General features: G+C 38.1%; 1 protein-coding gene across 1 annotated transcript in view; it reads right to left on the bottom strand.

Moving 5' to 3' along the window:
• The window catches only part of HAF01 (HAC13 protein (HAC13)), a 71,050-nt gene that overhangs the window by 27,959 nt on the left and 27,124 nt on the right, over nucleotides 1-15,967 (bottom strand). Inside the window, exons 6-14 of the mRNA XM_077366792.1 lie at nucleotides 15,457-15,714; nucleotides 15,051-15,226; nucleotides 13,414-13,585; nucleotides 11,187-12,303; nucleotides 10,085-10,287; nucleotides 9,643-9,880; nucleotides 2,325-2,661; nucleotides 310-519; nucleotides 29-121 (exon numbers count right to left, since the gene is read on the bottom strand). Of these exons, the coding sequence (XP_077222907.1) occupies nucleotides 29-121; nucleotides 310-519; nucleotides 2,325-2,661; nucleotides 9,643-9,880; nucleotides 10,085-10,287; nucleotides 11,187-12,303; nucleotides 13,414-13,585; nucleotides 15,051-15,226; nucleotides 15,457-15,714 (2,804 nt within the window). The remainder of the gene's footprint in view (nucleotides 1-28; nucleotides 122-309; nucleotides 520-2,324; nucleotides 2,662-9,642; nucleotides 9,881-10,084; nucleotides 10,288-11,186; nucleotides 12,304-13,413; nucleotides 13,586-15,050; nucleotides 15,227-15,456; nucleotides 15,715-15,967) is intronic.

The following is a 15,967-nucleotide window of genomic DNA, read 5'->3' as shown; positions in this document are numbered from 1 at the left end:
CAAAGAACAAGGTCAGAATGAAACTTACATTCTCTGGTGTCATCATCCTTCTCAGTTCTTCCTCTGATGGGATACGGAAACCTCGCTTCATAACCCAAAACTTGTGCCCATTTGGTCCAATCTGATGGGTTGCATGTGCAGAAAGAGTTTCAGATTTAGCCCAGAAAAGTAACATAATTGATGTTCAAAGAGAGCACAAAATAACTAAAGAGCAAAACCTTAAAAGTGAGTTCAGAAGGAAGGGCAGAATCAAACTGTATCACTTAAACATCAAATGGCGCAAAGACAAATCACAAGAATAATGGCTACCTGTAAGTCTGCACAGTTCTTCAACTTTTTCTTTAGATTGACTTCTGAAAAGTAAGGAAACTGTGCAGACAATTCATCCGCTCGAACACAAGGCAGGATACCAGGCTTTTCATTGGCACGAAACTCGCGAAATATGTATACCAATAACCTGTTCTCAATATATGCTTGACGACCCTTCGATTCAGGAGAAATTACTTCCATGTGAGGCTCCTGAAGATAACAGTAGTTAAACAAATCTCATCTTAAAATGTAGTTCTAAAATACTAATAACAAGTAGTTTGCCTAACTATTCACATCAAACAACGGTGAGTTGTTCATACTTAGCCACATTATGCATTGAAATGCAAACAATACCAAGTTTATAACCAAATGGAATTATTATGTTTTCACCAAATGGAATTAAAACTTATTTGAGTTTCCCAATTTATTGAAAAATTAACTGTGTCAATCATTGACTTGCCTGAGTTGACTAACCTTTACCTTGGCCAAGTTCTTTTCCGGGTCAGAGTTTTGAAACACTGTAATGCATGATACATTAAAGGTAACTTGTGATGATCCCATATATTGGTTTCTAATATAGCGCAAAATCCAGCTCAAGTAAAACCCAGACATTGCGAGCTTTAGAAGGGCATGTAACCGCCACCTGCAATCCATATCTCATCTGAAGACTAAATAGAGCCGGTAGTTTTTAGTTGCCATTTCTGTTTAAAGAGTCCCGACTCCCAAGTCATTAGGAAGTTCTTTTAGGATTTTGTTAAGGGAAGAGATTCCTTCAAGAAGGGAAATAGAGATCTAAATAGGTTATGGGTAGTTCAGAGCCTCCCTCCCTCCCTCCCTCGATCGATCGAAAAGTGTTTCTGCTCGATCGAGTAGATATGTTATCTACTCCGTCGGCTTAAAATACAGCGGGGGCCCACATTGTTTGAGTGATGCAAACCATTCATTTGATGGGGCCTCACATAGATAGGGCGTGCCCAAAAAATCAGCTCCATACGATCATCTAAACCCTTCGATCAGTGGAGGTTAAAATGGACGGGTATAAACCTTCACAAATCTGTCCATTTTTTAACTCCACAGTTTGAAGGGTTAGAATGATCCTATGGAGCTGATTTTTTGGGCACGCCCTTTCTATGTGAGAACCTACCAAATGAATGCTTTGGACCATCCAAAAAATGTAGGCCCACTGTGTTTTTGGCTGACAGAGTAGATACGTTATCTACTCAATCGAGTAGAAACACCTCTCTCTCTCTCTCTCTCTCTCTCTCTCTCTCTCTCTCTCTCTCTCTCTCTCTCTCTCTCTCTCAACACACATATATGATATATAGAGAGAGACAGAGACAGAGACAGAGAGACAGAGACAGAGAGATAGACGGAGAGAGAGACATAGAGAGAGACGAATAGAGAAACATAGAGAGAGACGAATAGAGATGGATAGATGAATAGATAGATAGATCATGTGTTCAGGAATTATAGAGGTTACTAAGTCTGAAATCCGGTGTATTGGTTGTCTTACAGAGGTTACTAAGTCTAATTGATATAATCTGAAAAGTATATCCATCGCTTTGGATTGCATTTGAATTGCTTATGTTATATTTCGTATACCCATTAAAAGAATTTTTCACATAAACAACTATGTTTCCCTCACATTTTGTATACGTTTGCGTTATGTTTTCATGTATGTTTTCCTAGTGTTTCCTTGAGAGCGTGATTTTCTCTTAACATCAGAGAAACAGAATGTTTGCAGGTACCAATGGAAAATGTAGATGTGGAAGCATAACTTCATAAAAGTTCACTTAAGTAATCATTGAAGACCAAAACAAAAGAGAGAAACACCAATAGAAAAGTTTAACTATGCAATAAATGGCTTTACCTAGAGATAGGGACTATGCACCGCCTATTGGTTCTTTCTGTTATATGGATCTCAAAGAAAAGACACAACCAGACAAACATTTGGTAAAGGCATGATTTTGGTAATTATTTGTAGTCGCAGGGAAACTAACCAAAGGAAAACTAACCTGTTGTCCAACAACGTACAGTTTATCAATGCGCCTCAGAGAAAGCCTTCCCTTTGCTGAGCGAACCAACAGATAATCAGTTGACGATAATTTGTGGGGAAATATAGGAGCTCGATACATATTGGTTTCAAGAGACGATTGGCTGCAACCAGGTCTTACATCTCCAAGGAAAGGAGATTTGTCGGCAGGATCAAGAGTAACTACTGTCCCCAGACTATTGCTTCCATTTTGGAGCAAGGAAGAGGGTTGGTCCCCAGGGGCTGATTTCTGATAATAAGTGCAAAGTCTTGCACCCATCCCAACATTCCCTAAAAGTAAAGGTCTCTCCTCGCAATACCTGAAAAGATCACAAAAAAGATGGCTGACAAAAATGTTTCCAGAAACCACCAGAGGAAACAGCCCAACTTTAATTGAACAAATATTTAGCAGTAGCATTAGCATTAGCATTTGACCTATCCACAGTTCCACCGATATGAATATTGAAACAAAATAGAGCAAAGACAAAACAAAGGAACTATTTATAATGAAAAATACAGGAAAACCCTCCATGGCAGTGGTTTTCTCCTAAAAATAACAAGAACAAACAAAACAAGTCACTATATTATATGCTATGTTGGCCCATGGAGGCAAACTCTTGGCTTGTATGGATCCTCAAATACCTGTTTGACAAGTCCGTGGCAATTTATTTTCTTTTTACAGAGTTTGAGATTTTCCTGTTATGCTCGCATCTGGCACTCCACAGAAATAAATCTTGATCGAATCTACATTTGCTCAGTTCGAAGATCCAAGAGCAAGGACCACAGTGGGCAATGGGGAATGTGTAGGGCTCACACAATTGAAGGACACCCCCTAGGGGGCTTTCTGAAGTGTGGGCCACTAGGAAGCACGGGTGCTCAAAACAGCCTACCTTACCCGTGTCGGGTGCGTATCCAGTACGGGTACGTTCCGGGTACATACCGGGTACGCACCCAATTAAGTTTTTCCAAAAAAAAATGAAATTTAAAGGTCGGGTGCGTGCGTTTTGGGTGCGCACCCCGACGCAGCTGACACGTTTTAAGTTTTTTTTTTTTTTTTTAAGAATTACGGGGGTGTGGAGTGTAAAAAAAGGAGGAGGTTATGTTAAAAGAACATATTCTATTTTAAAGAGGGTGTCTGGAGTAAAGAGGGAGGGCGATTAAAACAAACATGTTTTAACCTAGGTTTTCTTTCCCCTCTCTATCGTAACTCTCTCGTTCTCTCTCATTCTCTCCCTCTCTCAACGGCGACGATCTCTCCGGACTCTCCGCCTCTCTCGCAATCTCACCGTACTCTCCCTCTCTCCCTCTCTCTCAAAGGTAAACCCCTCTCACTCCCCAACTCTCTCTCTCTCTCCAACTCTCTCTCTCTCTCTACAACTCTTTCTCTCTCTCTCCCATTTTTTTGCTTTTTTAGATTATGACAACTGATTGTGTTCCCCAAACCCTTTTTTGGTTTAGGCCCTGTTCTTTTGAGATTATAGCAGCTGATTGTGAGCCCCAAGCCTATTATTGGGCTCAGTTTAGGGCTGAGAATAAGTTTGTCATAATCTGAAACGAAGAGGGCCTTAGGGCTGGCAAACGGTTGTCATAATTAGTGGGCTTTAGGCCCTGTTCATTTCAGGGAGCCCAGAACTGATTTTTGGAGTGAAAATTATGATTAATTTTGACTCCAATAATCAGTTTTGGGCTCACAATTACTAGATTAGGGATTTAGGCCATGTTAATTTAAGATTGTGACAATCGATTGGGAGCCCAAGACTGATTTTTGGAGTCAAAATTAAACATAATTTTGACTCTAACAATCCGTTTCGGGCTCACAATTAGCGGATAAGGACTTTAGGCCCTATTAATTTCAGATTATGACAACTGATTAGGAGCCCAAAACTGATTTTTGGAATCAAAACTATGTAAATTTTGACTCCAATAATCAGTTTTGAGCAAGGTTGCCAGAGCGGGAATCGAAGGCTCCCGGAACGATCGGAAGCGGGAATAGTGAAGTCACCGGAGAGTCGCCGGAGAGTCACTGGGGAGTCGCCGGGGAATTGCCAGAAAATCGCGTTAAACACAAGGTTGTCAGGGTGGGAATTGAAAACGGGATTTGATTCGGGATTCGAAGGCTCCGGGGATGGTTGGGAGCGGGAATCGAAATTTCGCCGGGGAATCGTTGCCGGAGATTCGCCGGGGACACCCATTGCCAGTGTACTTTGCAATCAAAGTCACTGGATTTTTCTCACATCATGTACATTAGCCCCCTTTGCAATCAAAGCCACTGAATTTTTCTCACCCATTGCCACTGAAGAAGGGTGTGGGGTGATCAAAATGGGCGTAAATCTCACTCCCCTAAACTATTCACAAGCCAGGAAACCTCTCAAGCAGTTAACCATTCACACATAAACCGTTCAAGAGAGGGGGTGGGTTTATATCCGGGGAATCGCCGGGGAAACGGATTTCAGGGAATTGGATTCGCGATTTTGGGTAATGTGAATCCTCGAATTTTATTATCAATGAAACACGAATCCATAAATGAAGAATCGCGATTCCGGTGGAAAAGAAATCGTGATTCCCAAATAGGGATTCACGTTTCCGATGGGAAGGATTCAGGATTCCCCTATTTTGAGGAATCGAACCGAATCCGATTCACGAATCGGGAAATCGTGATTCCCCACCTGTGAGAACAAATCCTGCTTCTTTGGTTTAACATAACATTAAACTGTGGTTCCCAAACGTAGGAATCAGGTTTCCGGGGAATCATAAACCGCAATTCCCAAAAGTGGGAATCGGGTTTCCGGCGAATCCGAACCGGGATTCTCAGTTTTTGAGGATTCGAGAAGATTCCCGCTTCGGATTCGAGAACCCAGGAATGAAGGTTCCCCACTCCTAGGGAAGAATCTTGCTTCCTTGGTTTTGAGCTCACAATTAGTGGATTAGGGCTTTAGGCCCTATTAATTTCATATTGTGACAACCGATTGGGAGCCCAAAACAGATTTTTTGAGTGAAAATTATGTTTAATTTTGACTCCAATAATCAGTTTTGGGCTCACAATTAGTGGATTAGGGCTTTAGGCCATGTAATTTTAAGTTTAATTGTGTAAGTAAACTAATTTTAGTGTAATCTAGATTTAGGCCTTGTTTGTTTGAGATTGTGGCAACCAATCGAGAGCCCAAAACATGTTACTGGATTCAAACTAGAGTCCAATAATTGGGTTGGGGCTTGGCTCACTAATTTAGGCCTTGTTTGTTTGAGATTGTGGCAACAAATTGAGAGCCCAAAACTGATTATTGGATTCAAACTAGAGTCCAATAATCTGTTTGGGGCTCACAATTTAGGCCTTGTTTGTTTGAGATTGTGACAGTCGATTGGGAACCCAAAAGGGTCAAACCCAAATCTTATTTAGGTTTCAATTGTTGCCCTGTTTTGTTTGGTTTTCTACCTTGCGTACTGAGTTTTTTTCTGTTCTTTAATAGATTTAAGAATGTCTTCATCCGGGACAAGTAGGCATGTATCTCGAAGCCCTTATGGAGGCATGTATCTAGATTTGATAGAGATCCTAAGGGTGGAGGGAATGTGAGATGGCAATGCAATTATTGTCATAAGAGTTTCACTAGCTCCTACACAAGGGTTAGGGCGCACTTGTTGAAGATAGAGGGACAAGAAATCGGAGCATGTACTAAAGTGAAAGTAAGTGATCTACTTTTAATGCAAATGTTGGAGGAAGAATGCAGTGAGCTTATGAAGCAAAATGCTCCCAAGAGATTGTTATTGCCACCATCATCAAGTAATGGATCATTGGGTTGCACGAGTAGTATGTTTGTCCCTCCAAGTTTTGATCTAAAGAGGAGGAAGACAAGTGGTTCAAGTGGAAGTGTGAGTGCTATTGAAAAGGCATTCAACATGGCGGCCCGTGATCAACTACATGCCGAGATTACTCGAATGTTTTACTCCGGTGGCTTGCCATTTCACCTAGCAAGGAACCCACACTACTAGAGTTCATACTCGTATGCAAGGTTTAAAATTTCGGTTTCAGTAACCGTTTCGGACCCCACCAAAAACCGAAATTTCGGTTCGAAATTTCGTAATTTGGTTCCAAATTCCGGACCGAAATGCTGAAATTTCTGCCGAAATTTTGTAACACTTTATTTTTTTAAATAATGTCATTAAACAGAAATTTCGAACCGAAATTAAGAAATTATTGAAATCCGAAATTTCGGTCCGAAATTTCGTAAATGGCGAAAAATTGAATTTCGGAAATTTTCGGTTTCGGTCCCCACCGGTATCCGAAATTTCGGATTTCGGTCGAATTTTTAAACCATGCTCGTATGCCGCCAATAATGCACTTCCAGATATTTGCCTCCGGGATACAATTTGCTAAGGACGACTCTACTACAAAGAGAGAGGGCAAATGTTGATAGGTTGTTGCAACCCCTTAAAGATACATGGAAGGATAAAGGGGTGAGTATTGTTAGTGATAGATGGAACGACTCGCAAAGGAGGCTTCTCAATAACTTAATGGCGGTAACCGAGGGTAGGCCTATGTTTCTCAAGGCAATAGATTGTTCGGGGGAGACAAAGGACAAACATTTCATTGCCAACTTGTTGAAGGAGGTAATTATAGAGGTTGGGCATGAAAATGTTGTCCAATTAATTACCGACAACGCCCCAAATTGCAAGGCAGCCAGACAACTTATTGAGGCGCAATTTCCTTCCATCTTTTGCACCCCATGTGTGGTACACACCCTCAACCTTGCTTTGAAAAACATAGGTGCGGCAAAAAATGTGGAAACAAATCAAGATACATATGAACAATGCAATTGGATCACGGATGTTTCGGGAGGTGTTATGATCATTAAGAATTTCATAATGAATAATTCCATGAGATTAGCCATATTCAACGAGTTTAATACTTTGAAGTTGCTTTCCGTGGCGGAGATACGATTTGCAACTATTATTGTCATGCTTAAGAAATTCAAACTCTTAAAGCAAGATCTTCAAACAATTGTGATTAGTGACAATTGGAGTTACTATAGGGAGGATTATGTGGGGAGCAAAGTTTGTGAAAGACAAGGTGTTAGATGACATATGGTGGGATTCTATCGACTACATACTCTCATTAACATCCCCTATCTATGACATGCTTAGAGAGTGTGACACGGATACGCCTTGCCTTTATTTGGTTTATAATTTGTGGGATACCATGATAGAGAAAGTGAAGGTGGCGATATATAGAAAGGAAGGAAAGAAGAAGAAAGAGGAGTCCACCTTTTATGACGTGGTGCAAAAAATTCTTGTTGATCGTTGGAACAAGAGCAACACTCCACTTCATTGCTTGGTTCATTCATTGAATCCAAGGTTAGGTGACTTTAAATTTATTTGGATTAGTAGCTATCTATGTTTATTTCTTACTTTTAAATTGAAAATTGAAACTAAATTAATTTTTTCTTTCTTAAAGGTATTTTAGTGAACAATGGCTTAGTGAGGATTCAAGCCAGGTGCCTCCACATAAGGATGCAAAAATTTATACGAAGAGGGTAAAGTGCTTCAAAAGGTACTTCCTCAATTCCGAGGATCGCACGAGGGCTAATGTGGAGTTTGCCCAATTCTCTATGAAGTCCGGATTATTCAATGACATTGATTCCATCAATAAACAATTCACTATCAAGCCTTCTGAATGGTGGGCCATCCATGGTACATGTACTCCTATGCTTCAAATCATAGCATTGAAGCTTCTTATGCAACCTTTATCTCCATCTTGTGCCGAGAGGAATTTGAGCACTTACTCTTTTGTGCATCCCTTCAAGAGGAACAAGATAACTCTATAACAAGCTCAAGATTTGGTTTTTGTTCATAGCAATCTTCGCCTTCTATCAAGACGATCTCCAAAATATAATCAAGGAGAGACAAAGATGTGGGACATAGGTGGAGATACATTTGATTCCTTTGAGGATGTTGGAGTACTTGAAGTTGCTAGTCTTTCCTTGGATAAGCCGGAGTTGGAGTCCATTGTCTTTACCGACAATATAGAGGGCGATATTAGAGATGAGGCGACGAACTTCTTTTCTAATGAAAAATGATGTATTTGGTATTTTGGTGCTTTATATTATGATGAAATATGGAACATTGGAACTTAAGCACTTATGAAATGAAGAGAAATATTAGAATTTTCCATTTTGGTGATGTTATTGTTATTTGATTGCTCTCCTATTATTTTTTTAATTTTTTTAATTTTTATAAATATAAAATAAAATATAAAAATATATTATAATATTCGGCGAACCCGAACGTACCCACACCCGGGTTTTTCGGAAAATCACGTACCCGTGTACCCGTACCCGCACCCCATACCCGTGCTTCATAGGTGGGCCACATGCTCCTAAATTTACAATGGTGTTTATCTAAACCATCTACTACATGACATTAGGATTTTCTTCTCAAATTCAAAGACAAACATAAGAACTAAGTTTCCTAAACATTCTATTCAGGAAGTAATCCAAAAATGAATGGAAAGAAAGAAAGATATGGAATCCATCCCCTGAGCCTGCACATACGCACACACACGCACAGCCCTAACTAACTGTGTGCTGAAAGAATTTAGATGCAGTGAAAATAGTCATCACCTGGAAATAAATTTATAGTTTACACAGTATTAGAGAGATATCCAACCTAAAACATTGCCAACCATTATTATTCACTGGCCTTAAAAGGATCATTCTGATAGTAGCCTATTTCTATGGTTCTCAAAGTTCTCAAAATTACAACAACAAATGAGACACAGAGAACTCTATGTTACATAGAAAAGAGTGTGCAGCACAACAGGGGCATAGATATGAATATGGAAAAGGCAGAAAAAATGGATGTGCATGTGGGTAAATCTGTAATATGTGTTACTGAAAACAAATATAAACCAGTAAGAGTAAAATCCAGAAAAGAACGAAGGAATGCTACTCCTAAATCATGTAAAATGCCAAGAAAATAATCCTGATTTTGAAGGTCCACTGGGATGGATTGCCAAGTATGAAAACTCTACGGAGGGACATAGGTTTATAAACCATATTTTAGACCCACAACTTTACCTTTTGATAAAACTAGGAGAAAAATATAAGATACATATGAAGGTTGACAAGGGAACTTAAATATGAGGCAATATGCTACTTTTATGAAGTCATGATTTCAATTCCAACATAAGGGTAAATATACCTGTCAATGATTCAAATATGTAATTATATTTGATGGCTTAATGGTAGTGCCAATCCCTATATGATTACAAGAAATGGTGCATTCAAGAAATAGTTTAGAAGGCCCCTTACTCCATTAAGAAGACATGTCCAACTTTCACAGAAAGCTCAGATTTCTTCTTAAATGCCCCAGGAGGACGCAAAGGTTTATTCTCACCGGGAACCTTTTGAGCCCTATGCCATAAATGAATTTTTGTGCGCACAAGATGGAGCAAGGAATTTGGCCGCACATTTTGCATGGCAAGAGACTTATCATCTTCAAGTTCCTTCCCAGAATAAAATACTTCTACTTTCTCGGATGGTTTAAAATCTGCACAAGGGTTCCAAGATAAAAAAAAATTATTTAAAATTAAATTGATCAATTAACAAACAGCAGCAGCTATGTCAAATTACAAATCAGTAGATATGTCTAATTAACTAATAGCATGAACACACGCAGAAAACAATTAACTACGAGAAACAAGAAGGATTCGATAAAAAACAAGCTTAAGGAAGCAACAGCAAGATGACTGACCTAACTTTTTTGATGCTTTTTCTTTGACAGAGGCCATGGTCTCCTCAGCAACCACATTAATCTTACTCCCTTTACCCCCCATGCTCTTCAAGATAATTTTCATAGGTCCCTGGTTAGAGAGCTTTCCCTGTCCCTTGGCAGCAACTTCATTGTCATGGGGGTACCATAGAGATTTAGGTCTATGAAAATTAGCAATATATTTACTGCAAACAAAAGGACAATAAACTTTAAACAGTTGATCTTTTGCCACAAAAAAAAAAGTAACAAAATCCAGACCAATATTTTGAAGAACCGGATATTCCTAAAAATGTAAAAACTTGGAGATCCAACTACAAGGCGACAAGTAGTATCACATAGCATAACCAGAGATTTAGAATTTATCATAAATGGATGATGGAGTACTCCGACAGAACCAGCCTGTATTGACTAATTAAACTACTGGTTTCAAAATCCAGTGAATTCTAGGTTGCGTAAAGACGCATCCTGATCACATTTTCTTCTCATTTCGATCATTTTTTACAGTTTCGGCATATTGCCCCAGGATGCCATATGACAATTTTCTATTAATTTTTACTCGAATTGAGAACCAAACATATGGAAGAAGCACAAATTGACAGATAGAAGGCAGATCGACGAATTTGGGAACATTCTCTTCATAAGTAATGAACTAAGCTTTCCCTTTTCCACTCTAGGACTAGTTCCAAATCAACAAAAACATATAACGGTTCATTTAATCTACATGATTTCAGCGTGAGTTGGGGCTCTATGAATATTTTTCTCATTTTTTGTTTTAACAAACAATCTGTTTTTTCTACATCACCATATTCGGTATAATCTATGTATTTTCCTTCATTGCTTAATGCTTCTAAAGTAAATTAAAGATAATATATTCAATAAAGAAGCTTAATCCAGCCATTCATAAAATTGAAATCCACCCATTCCTCGTCTGAATAAAAAAATAAAAACTAAAGAGTTTCACTTTTACGATTTAGAGAAAACAACAAAAATAGTTTTCAATGTGACTTACAACAGAAGAAGATTTGAATACATTACAAATACGTAGCGAAACATCACAAAAGGAATGAATAGTTCTGATTCATACTTGCTCAACTTGGGATTCATTGTCTGCAGTCTGAGAGCGGGTACTGAATGCATAACTTTAATACCATGCACTGCACGCTTCTTCGCTTGGGATTTTGATTGTTGAGAGGATTTCCTGTTGGAATAATACTTGTCATTAGAAATATTGAATCGACCAATAGATGCCCCTGCTTGACCATGTTGATCAAAAGAATCCTCAGAGCCGCCCTTCAAGGAACGAGTGATTATCATAGACCTTGCATGAGAGCGAATATTTCTACCATCCTTGTTGTCTAAAATCTCAAAAAGCATTTGATCATCTTGAAGATCAAGAATCAATTTTGGTCTGGGAATAGAATCACGTTGTTCCCAGATAATTTTGTTTAACCAAGACCCATCTAGCAAGTCCTTGTTTTGCAAGGAAAGTTTGCTCAAGTGCCGCATGGCATCACCTCTACAATTTTCTTCGGATCGATTTTCCGTTCTTACTACAGAATACTGTGAATCATCTAATTTCGAACGAGATTCTAATCTCAATATTTGAGGATGATAATTCCTTTCTGAGGATGGAACATTTGTTGGTTCTGAATATTTTCTTGAACCAAGTGGCTCCACCAAAACAGGACAGCTACGCAGAAAAATACTATGATCCTTCTCATCTGGCTCCACATGGAAGTCTGTCCTCAAATTGTGGGGCCCATGATTCACTTCTACTTCAGAATTCGTAAAAGCTTCAGAGTCGGGTCCAGGGATTACACAACTCTCAAAGGACTCGTGACTAACCTGGGGAGAATTTTCCCAAACAATTCCATCCTCCCAGTCTTGCTGATCAAGAGGAAATAATTCTGGACATAATGGTGATTGCCATCCAGCGGAGAGATCTTCTGTCACGCCCTCCTTCATTGGCTGTGCACAGAGACACGAGTTTTTCCTTTGCTTATCTACCTGTGTAGACACCATATCAACCCCTTCCCAAACATCAAATATCTCCAGCTCCCCATCACTGTCCCTCCCCATAACATAATCATCTTGAGTTAAGCAGGAGCGTCTAGTAATAAGTGATCCTTGAGATGAACCTTTCAGAAAAACCTCCTCATCCTCTTCAACACTATCAGAAGCATCCATAGTTTTATGCCCTTCTGAAAGCATTTGCATCATATAATCACCCAAACGATGCAAGTTAGAAAAACAGATAAATCCATGATAATATGGAAGGAACAGGAAAAAGTTTGCTAAAAAAAACAGAAAGAAAATCAGTCTATGACACTTACTCAAAATCATCATTATTGCAGAAGAAATGGGATAAAAGAAGACTGGTAACAACTAGGGCAGAAATTGGGAATTGCTAGTTATGTTGAAATGCATCTAGAAATAATTTAAAACAGAAAATTCTACTGTCTATCCAAAGTATAAAAAAATCATCCATATTTTGTAATTTTAACTTGTACATCACAAATTAAGGCATACATCCTGCCTCACTTTTCCTAATTAAAAGCATTGGTGTGGATACGGATTGCAAGGTGCAAAAGGGCATTTAACATTAAATAAAGGATAGTTATTTTGGCACTACCATGTTTTGATAATTGCCCGGACTCAAACAGTTGTCAAAGGTAATTGCAGTTCCCAAAAAGCTCTCAGAAGCCAATTAAAGAAGAAAAAGATGCTGTGCTTCAAAAAAAGATAAGCTGAGTTTGTGCAATTATTAAAACATGGTGGTCCCAATATCAGTAGCCTAAATAAATCCCAAAACATGTATGTGTTTTCCTTTTCTAATCAGTTGGCATGTTTGGTTGTTTTTGAGAAAGGTAACCAATTTCATAAATCATCAGTATGTTTCAAAGTTACAGTTACAAATAATTAAAAACATCTTTGAGATCTCTAACGACCATATTTATGGCAGCTCTAGAAAGCTGTCAGACAGATCAACTTCTTCATTTTGTACTAGTCCCAAATAATTATTGCAGAAACAATATATGCATGATTTCAGATTTTATACCTTGCAACCAAAAATCTCACCCATGCAACACGATATCAACATTTCCAGGCATCAACCATTCAAAAAAAAAACATTTCAAGGCAACAGTTTCTATGGTATAATTGTCTAATCAGTGAATGCGCATATAATGAAAATCACGAATTTCAACCAAGTTTTGCATGAACAGAATAGTTTGCTACAACCAAAATGATAATATCATATTACCAGTACACTTCTTTAATATTGTTAGCAGCTACTTGAAAACACCACATACCTTTAAGAATAGAATACCTACGACGGTCCCTCTTCTCCCCTTTCTTCAAGGGCTCATGAACGCCAAAAATTTCAGAGAACCGTAAGATTGCCATCCCATCTTCTATACACAAAACAGGCAAAGAAGTGCCCCTTTTACTATCAAATGTCTCATGCTGAACTGAAGGCTCTTCCTATCAGGTCATACAAAACAGCACCAAGGTTATAAAAGTAAATTACAAAAATTAAATGCTGCACTATGGAGTTGCTTGTAGTCTTGCTTAGTAAATAACTTTCACAAGAAATTGAGAAGCATCAATAAAACCAGAGCACAATAGTACAATGGGCTACCCAACTCCAACGAAAACAATACAAAGATCTACTACAAAAAAATAAGCGGGTCTTAAGATTAGCCATTACCAACTGTTATTTCTAGTCAAGTGGTAACACAGTGGGAACATAATGTACTAATATTAGCCTTAAGCATGTCTTAAGATTTGTCTCAACACTTATTCTTCTCCCTGGTGCATATAAAACAATATCCTAACCCACATGTTATTGCCCGTGGAAGAAGTTTGGAGTGTAGTGTCTTTTCCAAGTACAACTAAAGCTTCATTTTCTATTGGTAACTTGATCAATGAAATAATGATTCTCTAACAAGTTCTATTTTTTCAGGGATGGAAATCTTTATTTTAATAGAGGCCTAGACTGTTGACCTCACTTTGCAAACCAAAATGAGAGTTTTCTGACAAAAAGAAGTATGAACTATATTTGCCATTGTTAACCAAGTGGTGTTGGTTCCTTACAATTATTGTAATGATTCATGGAGGCTGATATGTGCACTTTCTTGTTTTGATCTTAGCAGCCCTCTCTTTAAATTACACTCTTCTCATTGGCTCTTACACTTCCCAACATGTTATCTAACAGCCATCAGAAAAGATCATAAAAAAGACAGAAGAAAATATCAAAACTAAATAAAGTGGACATCATCCTCTCAGCTCAAATATTGGAGCAAAATATCAAAAGTGAGATAACATGCTTCATGTTAGCAGTTGAGTAGCTAGAAGATCCTTGGTGTGCAACAAGTTGAAAAAAGAATTAACCTCCGTTCACAAGGGCATAAAGGATGAAATACTAGTCAATACAAAATTAGGGTTTCAGGCAGTAAGTCAGATGTTTTCTAAACCAATTTAGAAAAATCATTAATCCAAGAGCTTTATCAGATGGCCTTCATTCATCAAACCCTACTACAGTGGTGCCTCAAAGGAACTTGTGACTTGCAATGCTTAAGAAGATGTTCACATTCATTCTTTTAGAGTATAAATATGAAGATATGGTGGTTGTTATTGAATAATGGGAGTTTTTTGGAAAAAAAAAGTTCTTTTATTATTTTATTTTTTTCTATAAGGTAGAGATTTTAATAAACAGGGAGACTGAGGTGGTCAAAGCAACAACATAGGAAGAAAAATATGCAAATACAGCAGTACAATCGAGGTAAAGAGGTTCAGAAACATAGTATAGAAGTCTTCTGTTATGAATATTCCTACAAGAAATAAGGATTGTGGACAGGATGGCAATTGCAAGGACAAGCAGATAATACCATGCCCTCATGAACAAATAATATCTAAAGGAACAATAATAATAACCATATAAGCTGACCTCCTGAAATTCATCCAAATCAACAGAGACATTTTCTGCTTCAAAGGATCCAAGAGAAGGCAGATCATCAGCGGGAGAAATATCTTTCTCAAATGATAAGTTGTCTGTTAACTGACTGGTTGTAGGTTCGAAACCTATTTCGGGAGAGTTGATAGTTTTCGCTCCAAGATGCTCACCTGAAGAACAAACAAATCAGTCACTAAACCGATGTTGCAAGTTTGTAACTTAAAACTTAAGATATAAGATACATTTAAAAATTGAAGCAGAAATGACTGGTTATTAAAATGTTTTGTCAGAATGTCAGATGAAAAATCACCAAAAATTATGAATTATACCAACATAAAGAATAATAACATGTTTACTTGAAAACGAACTTTAAATTCAATAGCTAATAGAATGGGATAACCTGGTGAAGAAATTGCCGGGGGTTCAGAATTAATTTCTGCCATCTCGTGTTCCTTAGCAGCATCCTCATCATCATCATAATCTTCTTCATCGAAGACCAAAGCCGTATGATCCAAAGAAGCAAATGAAATTTCAGCAGATAAATATTCTTTCTTTGGTAGCAAGTGGTCTTCCTCTGAAACCGCCTGAATCTCTCGCTCATCATAATCCTCGTCAATATCTTCATAATCAACAGCATCTTCATGCTTTTTATCATAATCTACAGCAGAAAAGTGAACCAACACGAACAATTCAAAAAAAAAAAAGGTGAACCTACACGAATTTATAAAATACCTTCCCAGGCAACCAAAAAACAATAAACAATGAGTCTTGGACGATAAATCTAAATTCAGATTCTCTAAATCTATGGTTTATGTCAGATAGGACTCATAGGAGGCCAATCACACCCATTACAGAGTTTGAATCTCTACCCTAACATTAAGTAACATATAGAAATAGCATCAGTCAATATT

Source organism: Tasmannia lanceolata, unplaced genomic scaffold (assembly GCF_043159265.1).
Source record: "Tasmannia lanceolata isolate RefF3 unplaced genomic scaffold, GAP_Taslan_0.1 ptg000023l, whole genome shotgun sequence".
Classification (NCBI taxonomy): Eukaryota; Viridiplantae; Streptophyta; class Magnoliopsida; order Canellales; family Winteraceae; genus Tasmannia; species Tasmannia lanceolata.
Note: the sequence above shows the minus strand (reverse complement) of the source record. Positions and strands in the feature narration are given on the sequence as shown.